The following is a 23791-nucleotide window of genomic DNA, read 5'->3' on the forward strand; positions in this document are numbered from 1 at the left end:
ATAATAAATTGATATCTCCATTATTCATAAAAATACACGAGTTTTTGTACAATCTTCTGAATACTCTTGAAGTTAAAAGCTGTTTTACTCACTTAGTACAAGAATGGTAACTTTATTACATTTACTTTTTACGTCACTTACAGAAAGGATCTTCACAAAGTTACGGAGTTTTGTTGTTGTTGTTGTTGTAGCGACAGGCAAAATCTAATCAATCTGGTGTCAGGCCAAGGAATAATGCAACTTCCTTGGGTTTCATCCAGAGATCAATGACTGACAAAGATGTAGGATTCTTTGGACATGAGAAGAGACTTGAATAATGTGTTTTACTCAAAACTTGATTTTCGTCTTGTCTTGTCTTGAGGCCATTCTTAAACAGAACCATTCTATTATAGTATTATTCTATTCATATTTCAGCTCCTATGGATTCTGCTATCAGCCACAATCCTGGGTCTCGTAATGCAGCGGCTATCAGCAAGGCTCGGTGTTGTCACAGGACATCATTTGGCCGAGATGTGCTATCGACAGTACAAAACGTTTCCCAGGATATTTGTTTGGATCATGATGGAGATTGCCATCATTGGGTCCGACATGCAGGAGGTTATAGGAACCGCCATCGCTCTGTACCTGCTGTCTAATCGATTGTAAGTATAACCTACCTCGTGAGCGTATAACGAAGTGAGCTCTAAGCTTGAACTTTTGAATTTTTATTGTTTGTCTGTGAAAGTTTGTTTCACTAAAATTCTCGAACAGTGTATCCAATTTTGATCACATTTGGAAAAATGAGAACGGATCGTATTGTTGAGGATAAAATGGCGTATAACGAAGTGAGCTCTAAGCTTGAACTTAATTTTTCTTGTTTGTCTGTGAATGTTTGTTTCACTAAAATTCTCGAACAGTGTATCCAATTTTGATCACATTTGGAAAAATGAGAACGGATCGTATTGTTGAGGATAAAATGGTGGGCGTATAACGAAGTGAGCTTTAAGCTTGAACTTTTGAATTTTTCTTGTTTGTCTGTGAAAGTTTGTTTCACTGAAATTCTCGAACGGCGTTTCCGATTATGATCACATTTGGAAAAATGAGAACGGATCGTATTGTTGAGGATAAAATCAGCCCTGGGTGAAAATCGAATCCGTGACCTAGCGCTTACAAGGCATGCACGCTACCCTCCAAGCTAACTAGGATAGCAGCTGGGTACTAATGAGAATAGTGTTCTGTTGAATTCTGACTCGGGCCGTAGCCATCCTACCCACATTCTTCGTAGCCTCCTACTCTAACATGGAAGATCTCACCTCTATGAACGACATTCTGAATACGGTGATGAGTCTGCAGCTGCCATTCGCTGTGCTCCCCACCATAGCCTTCACCTCTAACCCGAATATCATGGGCGACTTTGTCAATAGCACGTGAGTAAAAAAAATCCGCAGCCGCCCCCAAAAGCCAAATTTTGGAGCATTCCCCCGAAAAGTTTCGTCTGGTGCAATACATAAATTGACAGGGGGATTGTCATTCCTCAGACCCATTCTGCCATTGACCTATCAAATGTTGTGTTGTCAGTTACCTACTGTGTGATTTTATAGCACTATAAACTTCTCAGTCTCATTCTGCAAATTACATAACAAATATTGTGTTATTGTCAGTTACTGTGGGATTCGTCTGGTGCAATACATAGATTGACGGGGGGATTGTCATTCCTCAGACCCATTCTGCCATTGACCTATCAAATGTTGTGTTGTCAGTTGTTGTGTGATTTTATAGCACTATAAACTTCTCAGTCTCATTCTGCAAATTACATAACAAATATTGTGTTATTGTCAGTTACTGTGGGATTTCATAGTGAAGACTTTTTTTCTTCCAGGGGGACAAAAGTGGTCACCCTATGCTTGAGTGCTGTGATAATCACCATCAATTCAACCTTCTTCTACGATCTCCTGTCACGAAACCACGAAGAGCTTTCCTGGATAATCATTGGTTTCCTCCTGGTGTATGGTATTTTCTATGTAATTATGGTGCTCTATTTGTTACTACATCTGATTGTGTCCATGGGAGGAGACTTCAAATTTAATAGGAGTGAGGTGAGTTATTTATATTATAAACTTATGTAGGGATTGTAGGGCTGACACTATTACCCTTTGTTAGGGCTAGGACATGCAAATAACGAGAAAACTATTAAAGGCTAAAAAAAATACATATACAACCACCAACACCACCACAACCACATCCACTCCAACCACACCACTACCACGACAACTTCTTCTCCTCCTCCTTAGGTCCCAAATGATTTCTTACTCCAGGCGTAGAGAATACTTGCCGACCTTTCTCTGATCCCCCTTTTTCCTACACACACAAACATATCTCTCTCACACACACATACATATTACATAATATACGTACACACACATGCGCGCGCTGTATAAAATTATAAAGAACTTCTCAGTTTTATACACTTCACAATCCCTTCAAATAGTTTATTGCTTCCTCTTCCAATTCAACTTTGCGCAGCGGCGATATCGTAACTAATGAGGTTTATCCGAGGTGCGATTATTGCTAGTTGAAAACTAATACCAATACCCCGCCATGTGCACGTGAAATACCGTGCGCTAGTGCAATTTTTGAACGTCCTTACGGGGACTTAGAATCTTGGAAAATTCACAGTAGGTTTGTCTTGTCGGGATTGAAACATTTCAATTGCATCTGACACACCAGAAATTGGAATTATACCTACTTATGTTATGGTTCTCAGATCTTTTACTGCACCTAATTGAATTTGGGGTCGGCATACTTATGGTTTTGTGAACTGTTGAACTCAGTCATATAAAATATGAAGTGTTCTGGCAGGGATCCTCATAGGACCCAAAATCTAATATTCAAATTTCCGTTGTGCCTTGATCATTTTTGCCGAATTTCATAAAAAAATGGAAAGTATATGACGAGGAATAAAACTTTACTTCGTTTTTCAAATACATGGATTTTGTTCCTTTTTCAGTTTGTGTCGAAGTACATCGGGTCTCAACTGAGAGACAACATTGTCCTAACATCCTGTGATAACGTCAGCAGTTTACCGTCCACAAGGTAAGTACCCTCCTGTCTTGTGTCATTTGGAGCTTCTAGATCCCGTTCGCACTTGTAAATTTTACCTACCCGATTTTTTTTTTCTTTTCTTTTCGAACGACACAAAATGTCCTGTAGGCAATGTAATTTAATTGAGAGACTTCCCATTACACACGACACGATTTTTTTCCAAACCATAAGGGGGAACGGTCTCTTATACGTAGAAGATTAGGCCTTTTTCCTTGCGAGTACTTTTTTAGCCCCAGGTCGGTCAGCTGTTTTGGTAAAATTTTAGCTTGCTAGGAGACTGTTCGGGTATGGTCTTCGAGAATGATGAATAAGCATTTCAAAATGGACCCGTAGACACGGGGTTATTTGATTCCGTGAAGTCTGTTTTGTCTGATCTATGTATGTCTGTAAGAGCGAAGACAGCGTAATTTTACATTGTAGAGCGTCTGCATTGTTCATTTTCATTGTTTTGTTATATGCTGAGGATAGGTCAAAACGGAGCCTTTTATGTTTTTTGAATGGGATCTCTTCCTTTCTCTCCTTTATTTCCATCTCACTGTCTGTCTGTCTCTTTAATTTTTTTCTTTATGTCTTATAACCAATGTTACTAGGTTCTCCCTAAAGAGAATTGAGAAAAGTCAGAGTAATAGAAGAAAACAAGTATTGAAAATCCATGTCTCTTTAATTTTTTTTTCTATATGTCTTATAACCAATGTTACTAGGTTCTCCCTAAAAAGAATTGAGAAAAGTCAGAGTAATAGAAGAAAACAAGTATTGAAAATGCAACAATTGAAAAAATTACATTTCCCCTCCTTTTTATTTCTATTCGTCTTACCTTGTCTGTTTTGCATGCACCTTTTTGTGTCAATGTTGCTCTTTAATCAATTAATTTGTAGAAATGCGTATACGCCGCAGCGGCGTTTGGTTTTATTTGTTGGACTTGTTGGTTTAAGTCCGGTCTAATATACTCGATATCTCGATAATTAACTTGCCTCGTATTTTGCTGTTGTTTAGATTGTAGGTACCCAACTCTATTAGTGTTGCCATTCTCGCTAATACTGTAGAAATATAACCGCTGAAGCAGAGTAATTTTTTGGTTAGTTTAAGCTTAAGGTAATAGAAATAACATTGTCGCATGATCTGACACGAGTTGTTATTATTGAAAAAGTTTAAACTGACAAAAAGTGGGCAGCGGCGTTTGGTTTTATTTGTTGGACTTGTTGGTTTAAGTCCGGTCTAATATACTCGATAATTAACTTGCCTCGTATTTTGCTGTTGTTTAGATTGTAGGTACCTAACTGTATTAGTGTTGCCATTCTCGCTAATACTGTAGAAATATAACCGCTGAAGCAGTCAGAGTAATTTTTTGGTTGGTTTAAGCTTAAGGTAATAGAAATAACATTGTCGCATGATCTGACACGAGTTGTTATTATTGAAAAAGTTTAAACTGACAAAAAGTAGCTCTGAGTTCTAGTCGAAGGAGCCATTTTACAATTGTATAGTACATACTTAAATTTCCTTGTTGGTCAGATTACGAGAAAAAAAAAGCAAATTTTCAATTGTAAAGTGGCTTCGTAGATTAACCCCCCCGGATAGTTCACGGACAACTTCTCACTTTGCAGAAAAATATACTTGGGAAAATGTGCACCCAGGCCATAGATTTTAAAGGTTAAAATTGAGTAACCACTGCTAACCAGTACTAGTTTAACAAAAGGATGTAATGGTGAAAGAAGTCTGATTAAAAAACTCCAATATTATTATATCCAATTTTTTCAGCGTAGCTCTTGAAACTCTATTGCCCTTTTCAAAGGAAGGGGGGACTTCCTTTGATCATAGAATGATATAATCGATTATTTTTTTCCCCACCAATATCAATTTGTTATTATTCAAAGAATTAATCTGTTTTGAGCTAACTGTATTAGTGTTGCCATTCTCGCTAATACTGTAGAAATATAACCGCTGATCGCTGAAGCAGTCGGAGTAATTTTTTGGTTACTTTAAGCTTATTGTAATTGAAATAACATTGTCGCATGATCTGACACGAGTTGTTATTATTGAAAAAGTTTAAACTGACAAAAAGTGGCTCTGAGTTCTAGTCGAAGGAGCCATTTTACATTTTACAATTGTATATTACATACTTAAATTTCCTTGGTCAGATTACGAGAAAAAAAAAGCAAATTTTCAATTGTAAAGTGGCTTCGTAGATTAACCCCCCCGAATAGTTCACGGACAACTTCTCACTTTGCAGAAAAATATACTTGGGAAAATGTGCACCCAGGCCAAAGATTTTAAAGGTTAAAATTGAGTAACCACTGCTAACCAGTACTAGTTTAACAAAAGGATGTAATGGTGAAAGAAGTCTGATTAAAAAACCACAATATCCAATTTTTTCAGCGTAGCTCTTGAAACTCTATTGCCCTTTTGTCCCCCCTTCCTTTGATATAGATATAATCGATTTTTTTCCCCACCAATTTGTTATTATTCAAAGAATTAATCTGTTTTGAAAATCGATTATATCAATCACCACCCAAAAATTATCGGATGTTGCTAACCAGTACTAGTTTAACAAAAGGATGTAATGGTGAAAGAAGTCTGATTAAAAAACCACAGTATTATTATATCCAATTTTTTCAGCGTAGCTCTTGAAACTCTATTGCCCTTTTGTCCCCCCTTCCTTTGATCATAGAATGATATAATCGATTATTTTTTTCCCCACCAATATCAATTTGTTATTATTCAAAGAATTAATCTGTTTTGAAAATCGATTATATCAATCACCACCCAAAAATTATCGGATGTTCCCCCAAAGCCTTTCTCCCTTTAAAATATTTATACCTTTTCCCTCCATGTTTTGTATGTTTTTCTCTTGCCCACCCTTCCATTTCGGTTGTGGCCAATTTTTAGTGAGGATGAACTGAGTTTTCCACGGGTATAGGAAAAACTCTATTAGCGCCAATCGTGGACCTAGAGCCTTTCTCCCTTTAAAATATTTATACCTTTTCCCTCCATGTTTTGTATGTTTTTCTCTTGCCCACCCTTCCGTTTCGGTTGTGGCCAATTTTTAGTGAGGATGAACTGAGTTTTCCACGGGTATAGGAAAAACTCTATTAGCGCCAATCGTGGACCTAGAAGAATTCAAGGCTGTGATATTTTTATAATGGGTATGTATTCTTCGTTTCTCCATTTTTGTAGCGATAACTTTTTGAGAGTTGCATTTTATTAGCAGACTGTCTCTAATCTCTTTTTTTTCCTTTACGTATTTTTTTGCCGTTTTGAATAATTTTCTTCTTCTATGAAGTGAACTGTTAGGAATTTCTTCATCCCAAAGCACCTGCACCTAAAACCTCCCTTGTTCTGCTGTTTATACTGATTAGTATGAAAATAAAAAGTACTCTCATATTGTATCTTTTTTCTCCTTTTACGTATTTTTTTGCCGTTTTGAATAATTTTCTTCTTCTATGAAGTAAACTGTTCCGAATTTCTTCATCCCAAAGCACCTGCACCTAAAACCTCCCTTGTTCTGCTGTTTATACTGATTAGTATGAAAATAAAAAGTACTCTCAAACGAGATAAATTGACAATAATATAATATTGTTTTTTATACTGTTGAGTTTTTTCTTTTTGTGCACTCACACTATCGGTCAGAACCACGTATTTTGTGCCATTCTATCTATTCTTTGGACTTTTAATTTATACCTAGATCTAGATGTTTTTAACTTCTTTTAATCGTTTTGCTTTTGTTTCTCTATGCACTCAGGTCTAAAAGAGATTATGAGGAAGTACAAGGCGATATTATTTCACACTCGAGCAGCACTGCACAAATCATGTAAATCGCTCCTAAACTGTGCACTCACACTATCGGTCAGAACCACGTATTTTGTGCCATTCCATCTATTCTTTGGACTTTTAATTTATACCTAGATCTAGATGTTTTTAACTTCTTTTAATTGTTTGCTTCTGTTTCTCTATGCACTCACAGGTCTAAAAGAGATTATGAGGAAGTACAAGGCGATATTATTTCACACTCGAGCAGCACTGCACAAATCATGTAAATCGCTCCTAAAACTACTAAAATAATTCGTCCATCCTCAAGAGTCTTCTTGGGCACTCTTTTTTTCAAACCCTCAAAAGGTGCGATTTTTCTCCATTTGCTAACTCTCTGTTTTTCACTTTTATATTTTATAAAAATTGAATTTAAATTTGTTTATTTTCCTTTTTTTATATACTTGTTAATTTGTTTATTTTTATAACTCGACAATGTTGATTTTTTTTTTCTCTTCTAATTTGTGCCTCAATCCCACTAGACTTGGTCAGGCAGTTGCACCAACCATTAAGGAAGACATACTTTGCCCCAGGCAAGACAGCACACACTAGACCAGGCTTGTCACACTCCCAATCACATTTGTGACACTAATCCTTACTTTAGCTCGAAAGTTTTTACTTCACTGACTGTTCAATGTTCATGCGAGCGTAATGTTACTCCATATTTATGTACAACTTTCTAATTTTTTTTCCTATTTAGTTTGTTTCTGTTGTTGAAAAAAGTTATGCCTAATACAGTGACTTTAAACCCTTATCAATCAATATGTTAAATCGAATAGGTAGCTAGCAACGAATAACTTTATTTTTGCTTTATTTTGCTTACCTAACTGTTCGTGAAACCTTTTCGCTTTTGTTCTCGTTTAGCTTGAAAAATAACAAACTCGCTTAATTAACTGCTGAAATTGCTTGCTTATCGGAAATATTAATAAATTGCTTCTGGCTTGTTGTTCACTAATAAAATCTTCGAAATGTTATTGCTCCCACTCATTTTATGTCGTTACTGGGATTCGAACCGCAGTCCCCCCCAGTTATGAATACAACGCCTTAGCAACTGCACTAACTGGGGCTTATTTCTAGTAGAAAACGATATCTGCCCCCTTTAATTAAGCAATCATCTTATGAACTAAACTGTGTAAGGGAAAAATATTACAGAGTTGACCATTTTGAATCTAGTTCAATTTATCTGTCTCTTTTATAATTTCTTTTAATAGATAACCAAGAGTAAGTACCCAACTAATAATTGTTTTTTTTTTTTCTTTCGAATTTTAGACTCTCCGGAAATCTAAGGTGAATGGAGTGTGATCAAAATTTGGAACAAGAAGACCAGTAAAATCACCTGAATTGTAAGCCCGTTCTACTCAAGAAGCTCAACCAGAAACTAAGCTTGAGAAACCAACGCATCAAAAGTTTATTGAATAAGTTTCTTTTCGAAAGGCTGAGATTAAGGCCTGTCGCACACTAGAAGCGTAGTCGCTGGACCAGGCCACCTCCAGTGTGAGAAGTCTGTATCATTTTCATAGGTTTATAATTTTGGGAATTTAAAAATTAGAAACTTGAGCCCCTGTGAAATCTATTTTCCCGAACACAGTGCTGGTGTGTTTCTTTTCAAAAGGCTGAGATTAAGGCCTGTCGCACACTAGAAGCGTAGTCGCTCGACTAGGCCACCTCCAGTGTGAGAAGTCTGTATCATTTTCATAGGTTTATAATTTTGGGAATTTGAAAATTAGAAACTTGAGCCCCTGTGAAATCTATTTCCCCGAACACAGTGCTGGTGTATGTGTTAATGCCTTAGCCTTAGAGGCAAACAAAAACGATCATAGATTGCGAAAAAGTCTTTTAGATCCATATTTATTTGTTTAATGTTAAGATGAAGTATACTTTCCCCAGTTCACATAGGTACGCTTATTGAATCACCTGGGAACAACCAGTACCTAGCGTGGTTACAGAATGAATGGGTGACTCGGGTGAACTCTGTTTCTTAGCAAAACCCATAAGCAATGTTGTTGTTAAATAATTTAAAATTTGTTAAACTTCAAATGTATACGAAAATTGTTTTTCAAAATTTTCTAGCATGTTGCAAAATATTTAGGAGACCATAGAGTCTACACTTCCCAAAGTTTTTCTTTTCAAGAATGTATTTAATACGGTACACATACATAATTATATAGGTACTTTTTTCGTCCTCCGTTTTCTCTTTTTAGACCCAAATATTTATTTGTAGCAAGAAACACACAAACGTGTTATTTTAGGTGCAATAAAATCAATTGCAATGTCCATTGTAAATAAATATTTTATTTAAATCAATTCTATTTAATGTAATGTAAACCAATGTATTGGTTAATCGTTTAGGTAACAGAGAGTTCCAGTGCCTGTTCCTCAAAGTCCGTGTGAATTTTAGGTGCAATAAAATCAATTGCAATGTCCATTGTAAATAAATATTTTATTTAAATCAATTCTATTTAATGTAAACCAATATATTGGTTAAATCAATTCTATTTAATGTAATGTAAACCAATGTATTGGTTAATCGTTTAGGTAACAGAGAGTTCCAGTGCCTGTTCCTCAAAGTAACTTGACAATTTCCATTTCTCAAATATTTGACGTCACCGGGACTATTTTAGTGGTTAAAATAATGTTTTTAAAGGATCTTTCTCTGTAATATTACCTCATTACGTTTGAAAAGTGCGAAATTGAAAGTGCTGAGTTTTCTTTGGAACAGAAGCCTGGAACCTTCAAAGCCCACCAATTTTTATGAATTTACGATGTATTCACTTTCGATAAGTGATTTCTTTCTTTCCTCCTTCGTTTTGTAAGATTATTAAACGTATTGAGTCTAATCTAATGGAACCGCAGCTTTTTGTCCCTTGTACGGAATTGAACTCCGGACCATTAGCATACAAACCTAAGCTTCGGAGGTTCCTCTTACCAGTATTTACTTGATACCTACACCAAAATAATTTAATTTTTTTACGTCTAGAAACATTGAAATACATAAGACAGAATTCTCGCGTTACATCCAAATAGACCCTGTAAGTGTGACGTTATTATAGACATAAAATTGGATTTAAAAATGCCAATGAAATGCGAAACGGTAATTTAATAATGAATTTTAATTAGTTACCTAATCACGCAATAGTTTTGTCAAATTTTATGTCATCACTTCCATTAAACTTTTTTTTTTTTACCATGAGATAAATCAAACGAAATTTTGCCTTATGTACGAGTAGTAAAGCATCATTTTACTGTAGGTATAGGTAACCCAATACCCAATCTTTTTTTTTTTTTTTTTTTTTTAATACGAAGATATTTTATACCTATACAAATAGGAAAAACACAAATATAAACAGTATTTTTTAAATGTTTTATTTAAGTTTGTTTTCTTTTCTCCTAATTATAAATTTTATTTTAATGTTACAACATTGTACAGCAAATCAACTGTACTACATACTTAACTCCATAATTCTTGGCTTTTGTTTCCAACATCTAAGCTGTTGAGCTTGATCAGGGCAGAAGCCATTATACTGAAACCAGGGCCCTGCCCTATACCATGAATGATTTTGCCCAACTGTACTACATACTTAACGCCATAATTCTTGGCTTTTGTTTCCAACATCTAAGCTCTAAGCTGTTGAGCTTGATCAGGGCAGAAGCCATTATACTGAAACCAGGGCCCTGCCCTATACCATGAATGATTTTGCCTTCCCCACTTTTACTCCACGCGGAGAAAAAAACGTCGTGCCGGTGGTCAATATTTTCTACGCGTGGAGTAAAAAGTAATTGCAGAATCGTTCGTGGAACAGACCAAAGCTTCTGCATATTGTTCGTAAAAAAAAAAAAAAAAAAAAAAAAATTGAAACAACTGTACTACATACTTAACTCCATAATTCTTGGCTTTTGTTTCCAACATCTAAGCTGTTGAGCTTGATCAGGGCAGAAGCCATTATACTGAAACCAGGGCTCTTCCCTATACCATGAATGATTTTGCCTTCCCCACTTTTACTCCACGTGGAGAAAAAAACGTCGTACCGTTTGTCAATATTTTTTACGCGTGGAGTAAAAAGTAATTGCAGAATCGTTCGTGGAACAGGCCAAAGCGCCTGCATATTGTTCGTAAAAAAAAAAAACATTGTACTTAACTACTTAAGCACCTTTTGTAGATTTTCATCAAGCATGGAGAGCTGCTGTAAATGGAGAATAGGTTGGATAATTCGAAACAATGAAAGATCGTCTGAAGCCCCTTGAACAATTTTAGGCAACATAAATACCTACCTTATGTTTACAGAATCTTGTATTCTGCACAAATAAAAGGCACCACACTTTTCATAACTTGAGTGTAACACACGCCACACAATCCATTCCCTTACTCTCCCTTCACATCTTTCCTTACTGCTTGCTTCTTGGCTTTCTTCTTCCTGTCCTTCATCTTCTTCCTCTGCTCCAGATTTTCCTTCAATCGCTTCAGCTTGTGTTTGTTGATCTTCTTTCCATCCTTGGTCTTCATCACGAGACCCGGCTTGGACAGCTCCTTTGCCTTCTCCTTCTGTTTTTTCATCATCTTGAAAGCCTCCTTGATTTTCTTTTTCTCTGTCAGGGTCGCTCGTGTTTCAGCCTTATCACTTTCCTTCTTCAAATCGATTGGCTTTGCAGTTAACTCCATAATTCTTGGCTTTTGTTTCTAACATCTAAGCTGTTGAGCTTGATCAGGGCAGAAGCCATTATACTGAAACCAGGGCCCTGCTCTATACCATGAATGATTTTGCCTTCCCCACTTTTACTCCACGCGGAGAAAAAAACGTCGTACCGTTTGTCAATATTTTCTACGCGTGGAGTAAAAAGTAAAATTGCAGAATCGTTCGTGGAACAGGCCAAAGCTCCTGCATATTGTTCGTAAAAAAAAAACATTGTAAGCACCTTTTGTAGATTTTCATCAAGCAGAGAGAGCTGCTGTAAATGGAGAATAGGTTGGATAATTCGAAAAAAATGAAAGATCGTCTGAAGCCCCTTGAACAATTTTAGGCAACATAAATACCTTATGTTGCAAATAAAAGGCACCACACTTTTGATAACTCGAGTGTAACACACGCCACACAATCCATTCCCTTACTCTCCCTTCACATCTTTCCTTACTGTTTGCTTCTTGGCTTTCTTCTTCCTGTCCTTCATCTTCTTCCTCTGCTCCAGATTTTCCTTCAATCGCTTCAACTTGTGTTTGTTGATCTTCTTTCCATCCTTGGTCTTCATCACGAGACCCGGCTTGGACAGCTCCTTTGCCTTCTCCTTCTGTTTTTTCATCATCTTGAAAGCCTCCTTGATTTTCTTTTTCTCTGTCAGGGTCGCTCGTGTTTCAGCCTTATCACTTTCCTTCTTCAAATCGATTGGCTTTGCAGTTAATTTTTTCGCTTTCTTCAAAATATCGCCACGCAATATGTTGGAGATATCGTTCTCATCGGCCGGTTCAATTTGGAGCATCTCTTTTGTTTGTTTTTGCTTCTCTCGCTCTTCGTTCTTCAGTTCGTACTTCTGACCGGCCAGTCGTTTCAATTGCTGGCGGAACTTGGCAGGTGAGATGTAGTGAGGATTCTCCCAGATGGTTTTGCCGCCGAAACCGCCAGCGAAGATTTTGATTGGATTCAGGCAGAATCGGGGACCTGAAGGGGGGGGGATGAAAAAAAATATTTTTAATCAAACCATAATAAAACGAACAAAGCGAGTTCCCAATTTTGAGAATTTTTGAACTTGAGTAGTTTAATATTTAAATGTGTTTCTTTGTTTATTTATTTCGCGATAACTCTCGAACAGTATGTCTGATTTTAATCAAATTTGGCGAAAATTACCAAGACATGAAGAGAATATCCTCAATAGTATTTGAGCTCCATTTGACTTTTGGAAGTCCCGTAACTGTAAGAGCACTTTTTCTGAGTTCTACAGGTCACTGACAACACAGCCTTGACATACAAACCTAAAAACGTAACCCTATAAATGTCAATTCACAAAGGTAAGTTGTAACTTACCAATTTCCACCAAAGCACCATCCTCTGACAAAATTTGATAATTTCTAAACCAGATACGGTTATCCAGAATGGAAAAGCTGATCACATGGTCAATGAAAGGCTGACTTTTGGGCAAGTCTTTTGGTGTTCCAAATATCTGAGAACAGAATAGAAAATATTACTTTCCCAATAATTAAAAAAACACTTGTATATGATAACCTGCCTAGGTGGTGTAGTGATCTAGACTATTCTAGACATTCACCTGGTAATCAGGAGGATACAGGTTCAATCTCAGTCAAGGTATGCAATTTTATCAACATTGTTTGAAGGGGGAAAACAACAACAAAACAATAGTACTTACATAATCCTACTTAGCTCAAATCCCACTTACTTCATTCACAACAGTAAGCGTGTCTTTTCTTTCCATCTTGGTACCAGGTCTGGAGTGAGGGAGCATATTCTGTAGATTTTTCATGAGATGTCTGTCTGTGAATGAAAGCCGTCCGTACAAGGGACAAAAAGCTGCGGTTCCATTAGATTGGACTCAATACGTTTAATAATCTTACAAAACGAAGGAGGAAAGAAAGAAATCACTTATCGAAAGTGAATACATCGTAAATTCATAACAAAAATTGGTGGGCTTTGAGGGTTCCAGGCTTCTGTTCCAAAGAAAACTCAGCACATTCAATTTCGCACTTTTCAAACGTAATGAGGTAATATTACAGAGAAAGATCCTTTAAAAACATTATTTTAACCACTAAAATAGTCCCGGAACCTTCAAAGCCCACCAATTTTTATGAATTTACGATGTATTCACTTTCGATAAGTGATTTCTTTCTTTCCTCCTTCGTTTTGTAAGATTATTAAACGTATTGAGTCTAATCTAATGGAACCGCAGCTTTTTGTCCCTTGTACGGAATTGAACTCCGGACCATTAGCATACAAACCTAAGCTTCGGAGGTTCCTCTTACCAGTATTTACTTGATACCTACACCAAAATAATTTAAAACCCTCAAAGCCCACCAATTTTTGTTACGAATTTACGATGTATTCACTTTCGATAAGTGATTTCTTTCTTTCTTTCCTCCTTCTTTTTGTAAGATTATTAAACGTATTGAGTCTAATCTAATGGAACCGTAGCTTTTTGTCCCTTGTACGGCTTTGAACTCCGGACCATTAGCATACAAACCTAAGCTTCGGAGGTTCCTCTTACCAGTATTTACTTGATACCTACACCAAAATAATTTAATTGTTTTACGTCTAGAAACATTGAAATACATAAGACAGAATTCTCGCGTTACATCCAAATAGACCCTGTAAGTGTGATGTTATTATATAGACATAAAATTGGATTAAAAAATGCCAATGAAATGCGAAATGGTAATTTAATAATGAATTTTAATTTGTTAGCTAATCACGCAATAGTTTTGTCAAATTTTATGTCATCACGTCCATTAAAGTTTTTTTTTACCATGAGATAAATCAAACGAAATTTTACCTTATGTACGAGTAGTAAAGCATCATTTTACTGTAGGTATAGGTACTATTTTCAACCCAATACCCAATCTTTTTTTTTTTTTTTTTTTAATACGAAAGATATTTTACGTTATTATAGACATAAAATTGGATTTAAAAATGCCAATGAAATGCGAAACGGTAATTTAATAATGAATTTTAATTAGTTACCTAATCACGCAATAGTTTTGTCAAATTTTATGTCATCACTTCCATTAAACTTTTTTTTTTTTACCATGAGATAAATCAAACGAAATTTTGCCTTATGTACGAGTAGTAAAGCATCATTTTACTGTAGGTATAGGTAACCCAATACCCAATCTTTTTTTTTTTTTTTTTTTTTTAATACGAAGATATTTTATATGTGTTAATGCCTTAGCCTTAGAGGCAAACAAAAACGATCATAGATTGCGAAAAAGTCTTTTCGATCCATATTTATTTGTTGTGTTAATGCCTTAGCCTTAGAGGCAAACAAAAACGATCATAGATTGCGAAAAAGTCTTTTCGATCCATATTTATTTGTTTAATGTTCGGTACATAGTGTTCAATATTAAAGGTAGGTAAGTATACTTACTTATTTCAGAATGAGGATCCCTGTGGAAGAACTTGTCGCTCTTCTTGAATAGTAATAGGTTTAACCATAAAACAAAATATTAGTAGAGAAATATGTATGTACCTACTCTAGAAATTCTGACAGAAATAGGAAAAAACCCTCACGTGTTACAAAACAAAATCCCGAGTTACGACTCCACTCATTTTTAAATTTTCGCGGCTGAAGTTTTGTTGTCGTTTTAAAGCGTACTCTAGCAGTGTACGAGATAACTAAAAAATCTCTTTTCACACGATGCCCAACCCAAGGCTTTTCTCTTCCGTTTGAGAACCCCTCGAAGATTGGAGAAAAAATATTGAACCGAGAAAAGCCTGTTTCATAGCTGTTTTGTTTGGATTTCGGATCTTTTGGGAAAATCAACAAAAAACTCAAAAAAGTAAAAACTCGATAAAAAATGACAACAATTTTCAAGTGATAAGGAAAGCCCAGCAACTCTGAGGTAAGGTAAAAGTGTCAGGTGAATCAATTTACTTATAAAAACCACATCTAGTCCAAGGATGAAACCAATCTCTTCTGTCTTGTGAAGGAAAACCACAAAGCTGACCAATCACTCTTGGAAATCACAAGCTCCACTTGGGATCAAAGTTTTTGTCAAATCCCCTAAAGTGAACATTCCTCTCTATTTAATCTAAAATCAATAGCACTTGTGTAGCTACCTACTCATCCAATGCCTATGTACATAATTTCTTTTAATAGATAACCAAGAGTAAGTACCCAACTAATAATTATTTTTTTCTTTCGAATTTTAGACTCTCCGAAAATCTAAGGTGAATGAAGTGTGATCAAAATTTGGAACAAGAAGACCAGTAAAATCACCTGAATTGTAAGCCCGTTCTACTCAAGAAGCTCAACCAGAAACTAAGTATGTGTACAGAATCTTGTATTCTGCACAAATAAAAGGCACCACACTTTTCATAACTCGAGTGTAACACACGCCACACAATCCATTCCCTTACTCTCCCTTCACATCTTTCCTTACTGTTTGCTTCTTGGCTTTCTTCTTCCTGTCCTTCATCTTCTTCCTCTGCTCCAGATTTTCCTTCAATCGCTTCAACTTGTGTTTGTTGATCTTCTTTCCATCCTTGGTCTTCATCACGAGACCCGGCTTGGACAGCTCCTTTGCCTTCTCCTTCTGTTTTTTCATCATCTTGAAAGCCTCCTTGATTTTCTTTTTCTCTGTCAGGGTCGCTCGTGTTTCAGCCTTATCACTTTCCTTCTTCAAATCGATTGTCTTTGCAGTTAATTTTTTCGCTTTCTTCAATATATCGCCACGCAATATGTTGGAGATATCGTTCTCATCGGCCGGTTCAATTTGGAGCATCTCTTTTGTTTGTTTTTGCTTCTCTCGCTCTTCGTTCTTCAGTTCGTACTTCTGAGCTTTGCAGTTAATTTTTTCGCTTTCTTCAAAATATCGCCACGCAATATGTTGGAGATATCGTTCTCATCGGCCGGTTCAATTTGGAGCATCTCTTTTGTTTGTTTTTGCTTCTCTCGCTCTTCGTTCTTCAGTTCGTACTTCTGACCGGCCAGTCGTTTCAATTGCTGGCGGAACTTGGCAGGTGAGATGTAGTGAGGATTCTCCCAGATGGTTTTGCCGCCGAAACCGCCAGCGAAGATTTTGATTGGATTCAGGCAGAATCGGGGACCTGAAGGGGGGGGGATGAAAAAAAATATTTTTAATCAAACCATAATAAAACGAACAAAGCGAGTTCCCAATTTTGAGAATTTTTGAACTTGAGTAGTTTACTATTTAAATGCGTTTCTTTGTTTATTTATTTTGCGATAACTCTTGAACAGTATGTCTGATTTTAATCAAATTTGGCAAAAATTTCCAAGACATGAAGGGAATATCCTAAATAGTATTTGAGCTCCATTTGACTTTTGGAAGTCCTGTAACTGTAAGAGCCCTTTTTCTGAGTTCTACAGGTCACTGACAACACAGCCTTGACATACAAACCTAAAAACGTAACCCTATAAATGTCAATTCACAAAGGTCGTTTCTTTGTTTATTTATTTCGCGATAACTCTCGAACAGTATGTCTGATTTTAATCAAATTTGGCGAAAATTACCAAGACATGAAGAGAATATCCTCAATAGTATTTGAGCTCCATTTGACTTTTGGAAGTCCCGTAACTGTAAGAGCACTTTTTCTGAGTTCTACAGGTCACTGACAACACAGCCTTGACATACAAACCTAAAAACGTAACCCTATAAATGTCAATTCACAAAGGTAAGTTGTAACTTACCAATTTCCACCAAAGCACCATCCTCTGACAAAATTTGATAATTTCTAAACCAGATACGGTTATCCAGAATGGAAAAGCTGATCACATGGTCAATGAAAGGCTGACTTTTGGGCAAGTCTTTTGGTGTTCCAAATATCTGAGAACAGAATAGAAAATATTACTTTCCCAATAATTAAAAAAACACTTGTATATGATAACCTGCCTAGGTGGTGTAGTGATCTAGACTATTCTAGACATTCACCTGGTAATCAGGAGGATACAGGTTCAATCTCAGTCAAGGTATGCAATTTTATCAACATTGTTTGAAGGGGGAAAACAACAACAAAACAATAGTACTTACATAACTACTACCTTACCTGGGTCAAAAGTTCTTGCATCAGACGATAGTGGGGTTCCTGACTGAACTTCTCATCAAATGATAACAAAGGTCGAGATCCTTTCAGACTGTTACCAGTAAGTTTCAGCTCTCCCATGGTAAATACTGAAAACAGGAGATCAACAAATATTAGTTAATATTATAACACCAAATATTAGTTGATATTATGTTCTTGGGACCACAAAATTTAAACTTTAGTATACTTTTTGGTACTTGGAACATCTAACATATGTGTTCAACTGGCACTGTCTTGCACACAAAATTTCCTATCTTCCAGTGAGGGGTTCTGCCTGAAACTATTCCATTACAAAGTTTGGACCTAATAATCATAATCAACATACCACTTTCCACAAGACATTTCAAAGATGGGCCTTCATGGACATTGGCAAACCACATGTACAGATCTCTCCTCAGTCTGCCTTCAAATAAAATGCACTTGTTGCAGTTCTTCATTTCACAAATCTGAAAAAAAAAAAACATCAAATATTACCCATAAAATTTAAGGTCACAAGAAATATACCTAACCATAAAAAAAGTACATAGGTGGAGTTAGTTTGGCTCTGGCAGTATTACTTAGGTAGATACTGGTGCAGATTTGAAAAATGAAAATTTCAAGGAAAATCTATACCTACTTAGCTCAAATCCCACTTACTTCATTCACAACAGTAAGCGTGTCTTTTCTTTCCATCTTGGTACCAGGTCTGGAGTGAGGGAGCATATTCTGTAGATTTTTCATGAGATGTCTGTCTGTGAATGAAATCCCTCGGGAGGCAAAAATGAGTACCCTCTGCTTGTTTATCCATCTCCTCTGAAAAACAAAGTGGATTTTTTTTATTAATTATTATTTAAAATAAAATAAATAAAAGCACCACACACAGTTGAAATAATATTGCTCTCCTTTATTTCAAGTAGGTCTTACCTTTTTAGCAATTGGTTCATCTGAATTCCGAGATGGAGGAGGAAGTATCTACTTAACTCAAATCCAACTTACTTCATTCACAACAGTAAGTGTGTCTTTTCTTTCCATCTTGGTACCAGGTCTGGAGTGAGGGAGCATATTCTGTAGATTTTTCATGAGATGTCTGTCTGTGAATGAAATCCCTCGGGAGGCAAAAATGAGTACCCTCTGCTTGTTTATCCATTTCCTCTGAAAAACAAAGTGGATTTTTTTATTAATTATAATTTAAAATAAAATAAATAAAAGCACCACACATGGTTGAAATAATATTGCTCTCCTTTATTTCAAGTAGGTCTTACCTTTTTAGCAATTGGTTCATCTGAATTCCGAGATGGAGGAGGAAGTTCTATTTTAGGTTCGGCCTTCTCAGCTTCTTTCAATGATCTCTTCAGCTTTTTCTTTATTTTAACCATGGTTTACTATCTGAAAAATAGAACAGTATTATTTTAGACTCACGGAGCTAGTTTCTGGTTTAAAGATTACAACTACCTACTAAAGTTACTGCAGTGTTAGTGCATTGTTTGTAGCAAAGTACCAAGGATAGTTGCTGAAATGAAGGAACTACCTTGCTCAAGAGGGCAACATTTCTTGACTATACAGTCCAGGTTTTAGAGTCAGATCTTCACGTTGTAAGGGTACATCTTGAGTTGATCTGCAGACGAAAGCTTGATTGGAAACACTTGTTTGCTTTCTACATCTGTAGAATGAGACTCTATAACGGTACATAGAGCCTTCTCAGCTTCTTTCAATGATCTCTTCAGCTTTTTCTTTATTTTAACCATGGTTTACTATCTGAAAAACAGAACAGTATTATTTTAGACTCACGGAGCTAGTTTCTGGTTTAAAGATTACAACTACCTACTAAAGTTACTGCAGTATTAGTGCATTGTTTGTAGCAAAGTACCAAGGATAGTTGCTGAAATGAAGGAACTTGCACTAAGCTTGCTCAAGAGGGCAACATTTCTTGACTATACAGTCCAGGTTTTAGAGTAAGATCTTCACGTTGTAAGGGTACATCTTGAGTTGATCTGCAGACGAAAGCTTGATTGGAAACACTTGTTTGCTTTCATCTACATCTGTAGAATGAGACTCTATAATGGTACATAGTGTTCAATATTAAAGGTAGGTAACTATACTTACTTATTTCAGAATGAGGATCCCTGTGGAAGAACTTGTCGCTCTTCTTGAATAGTAATAGCTTTAACCATAAAACAAAATATTAGTAGAGAAATATGTATGTACCTACTCTAGAAATTCTGACAGAAATAGGAAAAAACCCTCACGTGTTAGCGTGTTACAAAAACAAAATCCTGAGTTACGACTCCACTCATTTTTAAATTTTCGCGGCTGAAGTTTTGTTGTCGTTTTAAAGCGTACTCTAGCAGTGTACGAGATAACTAAAAAATCTCTTTTCACACGATGCCCAAGGCTTTTCTCTTCCGTTTGAGAACCCCTCGAAGATTGGAGATGGAGAAAAAATATTGAACCGAGAAAAGCCTGTTTCATAGCTGTTTTGTTTGGATTTCGGATCTTTTGGGAAAATCAACAAAAAACTCAAAAAAGTAAAAACTCCATAAAAAATGACAACAATTTTCAAGTGATAAGGAAATCCCAGCAACTCTGAGGTAAGGTAAAAGTGTCAGGTGAATCAATTTACTTATAAAAACCACATCTAGTCCAAGGATGAAACCAATCTCTTCTGTCTTGTGAAAGAAAACCACAAAGCTGACCAATCACTCTTGGAAATCACAAGCTCCACTTGGGATCAAAGTTTTCATCAAATCCCCTAAAGTGAACATTCCTCTCTATTTAATCTAAAATCAATAGCACTTGTGTAGCTACCTACTCATCCAATGCCTATGTGCATCATAATTTATCAAGCCAAGCACTTGAAGATATTACAATGGCCTCGAAGATAGCATGTACTTACTCTCTTGATTTTGAAATCTAGGTACCAATGTATTACAACACTGGGTAAACAACTCTCGCACTTGCCAGCTACTAGTTACTGCAGTAGATTCCCATGTATGCTTTACTCTGAATATAGATTTGTGAAGGACATTTTATTCTTGCACCTATTTTAACTATGCACTTAATAGGAAGCAGGTTTAATTTGAGTGATAATGAAGTTCATTGTAGAAAGGATTGAAAGGGTGGCGTTTTATTCAGCAAAGAAGAGCTGGGTGCTAGTTCAAAAGCCATGACATTGAAAATTTGCCACAAAAAGGAGCTGTCACAAATGAGCATTGAAGTTCATTGTAGAAAGGATTGAAAGGGTGGTGTTTTATTCAGCAAAGAAGAGCTGGGTGCTAGTTCAAAAGCCATGACATTGAAAATTTGCCACAAAAAGGAGCTGTCACAAATGAGCAGTGACCAGTGTCATTAAAGGGTTAGGTTATACACTAAAAGGAGCTTTCTTTTTCATTGTTGTGTCTTTTGAATAATTACCACCATTTTATTATTTTATTACTATTTCAGTTGAGACCAAAGAAACATGAAATCCAAACATCTGACCAACCCATTGTTGCGTCTTTTGAATAATTACCACCATTTTATTATTTTATTACTATTTCAGTTGAGACCAAAGAAACATGAAATCTCATTGTTGCGTCTTTTGAATAATTACCACCATTTTATTATTTTATTACTATTTCAGTTGAGACCAAAGAAACATGAAATCCAAACATCTGACCAACCTCTCTGGACATGGCTTGGAAATCTTACCCTAGTCATGGGCACTTTGTATGAGATGTAAATTTGAAGCTGATTCTATCATTTACACATAAAATGTGAGTACTAATTCAACATTTATTCATATCAAATTGGACTTCTAGGCTCCTTTTATTAACAGGGGGGGGGGGGGGAAGTCTAACAGTGAAATATTTTAATATAGAAAAAAGTGCCCATGTGCCATCAGTAGGTAGGGAAATAGATAAATCCACACCCACTGGAATATGGTTATGCTAAACAAATCCACACCCACTCATGTTGTGTGTTTTATTGTTTCAGAAAGAGATCATCATGACTCTTAAAACATACACCTGTGACTTTTGCTCGGCTGCATTTGCTCTAAAACACTCAATAGCAGACCATATTCAAACAGAGCACATGGGAAATCCAAAACACCAGGACACTAAGCAATACCCAGCATTTAGAAATGGATCATTTTACATCAGAGCAGACATTGAACAACCTAAAGTCAAAGTTGAACATGAAACCATCATGAGTTATGCAAGGCGGCAGGTAGAGTATGAACAAGAGCAACAGATACCAGCTCAGGGGAAATCAATTCAAGAACGAAAATTTAAGTGTGAAATGTGCCCAAAATCATTTGATCACAAATCAAATATTCGAAGACATATGGCAGCAACACACGATCTTCAGAAGAAATATAAATGTAAGTTATGTGCACGTATGTATCGTTACAAATGGAATCTCAAAGCTCATCTGAAGATGCACAAGGGTCCCAAAATCTTCACTTGTGCTCAATGTGATAAAGCTTTTTCTCTTAAATCAAATCTATCAAAACATGTTAGACACCATATGGAGAATGTGAAGCAGTGTAAGATTTGTCTGGAGATATTTGAAGATGATGAAGTACTGGAAGAGCATGTCAAATCACACCAGAACAGAAGGTTCAAGTGTCCTTGCTGTGAACGAATATTCACGTCTGAGACTAGAATGAGAAATCACATTGACATGAAGCATGCAGATGAGAATCTTTTTAAGTGTAAGAAATGTCTCAAGGTATTCTCAGATGAAATTAAGTTCCATCTCCATGGTAGAGCTCATGCAAAGTTCTACCGATGTAGTGAGTGTGAGAAGCGGTTTGCAACAGAGGATATTATGAGACAACATTTCCGTAACTATCATAATAAAGAAGATGCCTATGTGTGCAACTATTGCTATGATTCGTTTGAGACCAAGTCTACTCTTGTAGATCACTTCTTTCATCATGGTAACCCTTATATGTGTAATCATTGTTTCCTTATGTTTCCTGATGAGAAAAACTTGCGTAATCACGAGTGTACCAGTTGTTTTACATGTCCTTTCTGTCAGAGAAAATATAAAATCGAGAAACATTTGGAGAAACACATTGAGTCATGCATACAACTTAACCCCACTACCACAGTACTCAAGACTTTACAGAAATGTCGCTACTGTCAGCGTATGTTTAGGAATGAAGACAAGTTGACAGCTCATGAATTGAGCCATACTATGGAGAAGACATTCTACAGAAATGTCGCTACTGTCAGCGTATGTTTAGGAATGAAGACAAGTTGACAGCTCATGAATTGAGCCATACCATGGAGAAGACATTATTTTCCCTCCATTTTGATTTTGCTTTTTTTTACGATTTTATCTTTTCCATTAATATTTTTTTGCACTTTTTTCTTAGGTTATCTAGATTCTAGAATGTCATTGAAATCAATATTCGAAATTCCTTTTTTTTACCCATACCTACATTTGTTTCTTTTTCTTTGTTTAATTTTGTGGTAAGAATGAATGATACTCATCAATATTATTTTACTGTTGTTTCCTGCTTAAAATTATGTAGTCAAGAGAAAGGGAAATTGTAGGTACATATTTTATACCTGTCTAATCAAAATTGTATATCTATTTAGAATTATTACAAGTACCTACCCTACTGTATACTAAAGTCCTTTATGTCATATAATATTTTATGCTACCTCACATGTTTTTCTCGGATTTCAAACCAGGCCACTAGTACTTACACCTAGATACATACATAGATACTTATTATTTAAAACATGTGAAGCCCAACAGGTCCCTAAATATTATTTTACTAGTTTGTACTTTACCCATGTTTAAATGCTTGAAAAGCTGTTTTTCGACCAATCTACAAGATCTTGACATTAAATCCATAAGCTAACCTTTCAAAAAAATATGTATACTCATATTACTCATGTCCCTACATTTGGTGGCACTTTAGTTCATTTTCCGCAAATTTTCCCCCCCTTTAATGGTTTTTTTGTTTATTACTTTCTATTTTATTAAAATATTATTTCTTTCATTTTGTGTTTTCTGTTTTGTATTTTATATATACCACAAGTCCGGAGAGAGAGAGAGAGAGAGAGAGAGAGAGAGAGACGTTTCTCTCTCCCTCATTCATTTGCCCTCAACAATCGTCCTAACTCTCTCCTCTAGGCGAGACTGTATCGGATGTTACAATATTCAGGGTGTTACAACAT

General features: G+C 36.0%; 4 protein-coding genes, 2 long non-coding RNA genes and 1 other non-coding gene across 9 annotated transcripts in view; 5 read left to right on the top strand and 2 right to left on the bottom strand.

The window, feature by feature from the left end:
• LOC103506700 (NRAMP-like transporter smf-1) overlaps positions 1–6902 on the top strand; it is a 33706-nt gene extending 26804 nt beyond the window's left edge. Inside the window, 5 exon segments of the mRNA XM_026821689.1 lie at positions 415–641; positions 1221–1406; positions 1859–2075; positions 2987–3072; positions 6818–6902. Coding sequence (XP_026677490.1) covers positions 415–641; positions 1221–1406; positions 1859–2075; positions 2987–3072; positions 6818–6890 — 789 coding nt within the window. The 3' untranslated portion in view covers positions 6891–6902.
• LOC113466371 lies at positions 2491–2631 on the top strand. The gene has a single exon (XR_003390786.1). It is a non-coding gene; the product is annotated as a U4 spliceosomal RNA (small nuclear RNA).
• Positions 6903–6908: 6 nt separating the features above from the next.
• Positions 6909–8444, top strand: LOC113466362. Its single transcript, XR_003390779.1, has 2 exons — positions 6909–7191; positions 8152–8444. It is a non-coding gene; the product is annotated as an uncharacterized LOC113466362 (long non-coding RNA).
• A 50-nt stretch (positions 8445–8494) lies between these two features.
• Positions 8495–10106, top strand: LOC113466363. Its single transcript, XR_003390780.1, has 2 exons — positions 8495–9131; positions 9281–10106. It is a non-coding gene; the product is annotated as an uncharacterized LOC113466363 (long non-coding RNA).
• A 662-nt stretch (positions 10107–10768) lies between these two features.
• LOC103506690 (ribosome biogenesis protein BRX1 homolog) lies at positions 10769–19893 on the bottom strand. 2 transcript variants are annotated; one of them, XM_008471085.3, is made up of 8 exons: positions 19719–19893; positions 18878–19001; positions 18612–18767; positions 17962–18082; positions 17601–17725; positions 17245–17380; positions 16387–16643; positions 10769–11533 (listed from the first exon to the last, which is right to left on the bottom strand). In XM_008471085.3, the coding sequence occupies exons 2-8, from the start codon at positions 18989–18991 to the stop codon at positions 11243–11245; spliced, it is 1200 nt and encodes a 399-aa protein (XP_008469307.1). In that variant the 5' UTR covers positions 18992–19001; positions 19719–19893; the 3' UTR covers positions 10769–11242. The 2 variants fall into 2 exon arrangements, with proteins under 2 accessions (XP_008469307.1, XP_017298461.1); XM_017442972.2 differs by having other exon boundaries at positions 10769–11529; positions 16383–16643.
• On the bottom strand, positions 11678–16367 carry LOC113466361. Of its 2 annotated transcripts, none has more exons than XM_026821682.1 (2): positions 15867–16367; positions 11678–11919 (listed from the first exon to the last, which is right to left on the bottom strand). In XM_026821682.1, exon 1 carries the CDS (start codon positions 16316–16318, stop codon positions 15950–15952), a length of 369 nt encoding a protein of 122 aa, XP_026677483.1. In that variant the 5' UTR covers positions 16319–16367; the 3' UTR covers positions 11678–11919; positions 15867–15949. The 2 variants fall into 2 exon arrangements, with proteins under 2 accessions (XP_026677483.1, XP_026677482.1); XM_026821681.1 differs by having other exon boundaries at positions 11822–11916; positions 15864–16367.
• Positions 19894–20082: 189 nt separating the features above from the next.
• Positions 20083–22862, top strand: LOC103506701 (zinc finger protein 26-like). Its single transcript, XM_008471097.3, has 3 exons — positions 20083–20203; positions 21235–21367; positions 21588–22862. The coding sequence occupies exon 3, from the start codon at positions 21600–21602 to the stop codon at positions 22860–22862; it is 1263 nt and encodes a 420-aa protein (XP_008469319.1). The 5' UTR covers positions 20083–20203; positions 21235–21367; positions 21588–21599.
• The last annotated feature ends 929 nt before the right edge of the window (positions 22863–23791 follow it).

Source organism: Diaphorina citri, unplaced genomic scaffold (assembly GCF_000475195.1).
Source record: "Diaphorina citri unplaced genomic scaffold, Diaci psyllid genome assembly version 1.1 scaffold255, whole genome shotgun sequence".
Taxonomy (NCBI): domain Eukaryota; kingdom Metazoa; phylum Arthropoda; class Insecta; order Hemiptera; family Psyllidae; genus Diaphorina; species Diaphorina citri.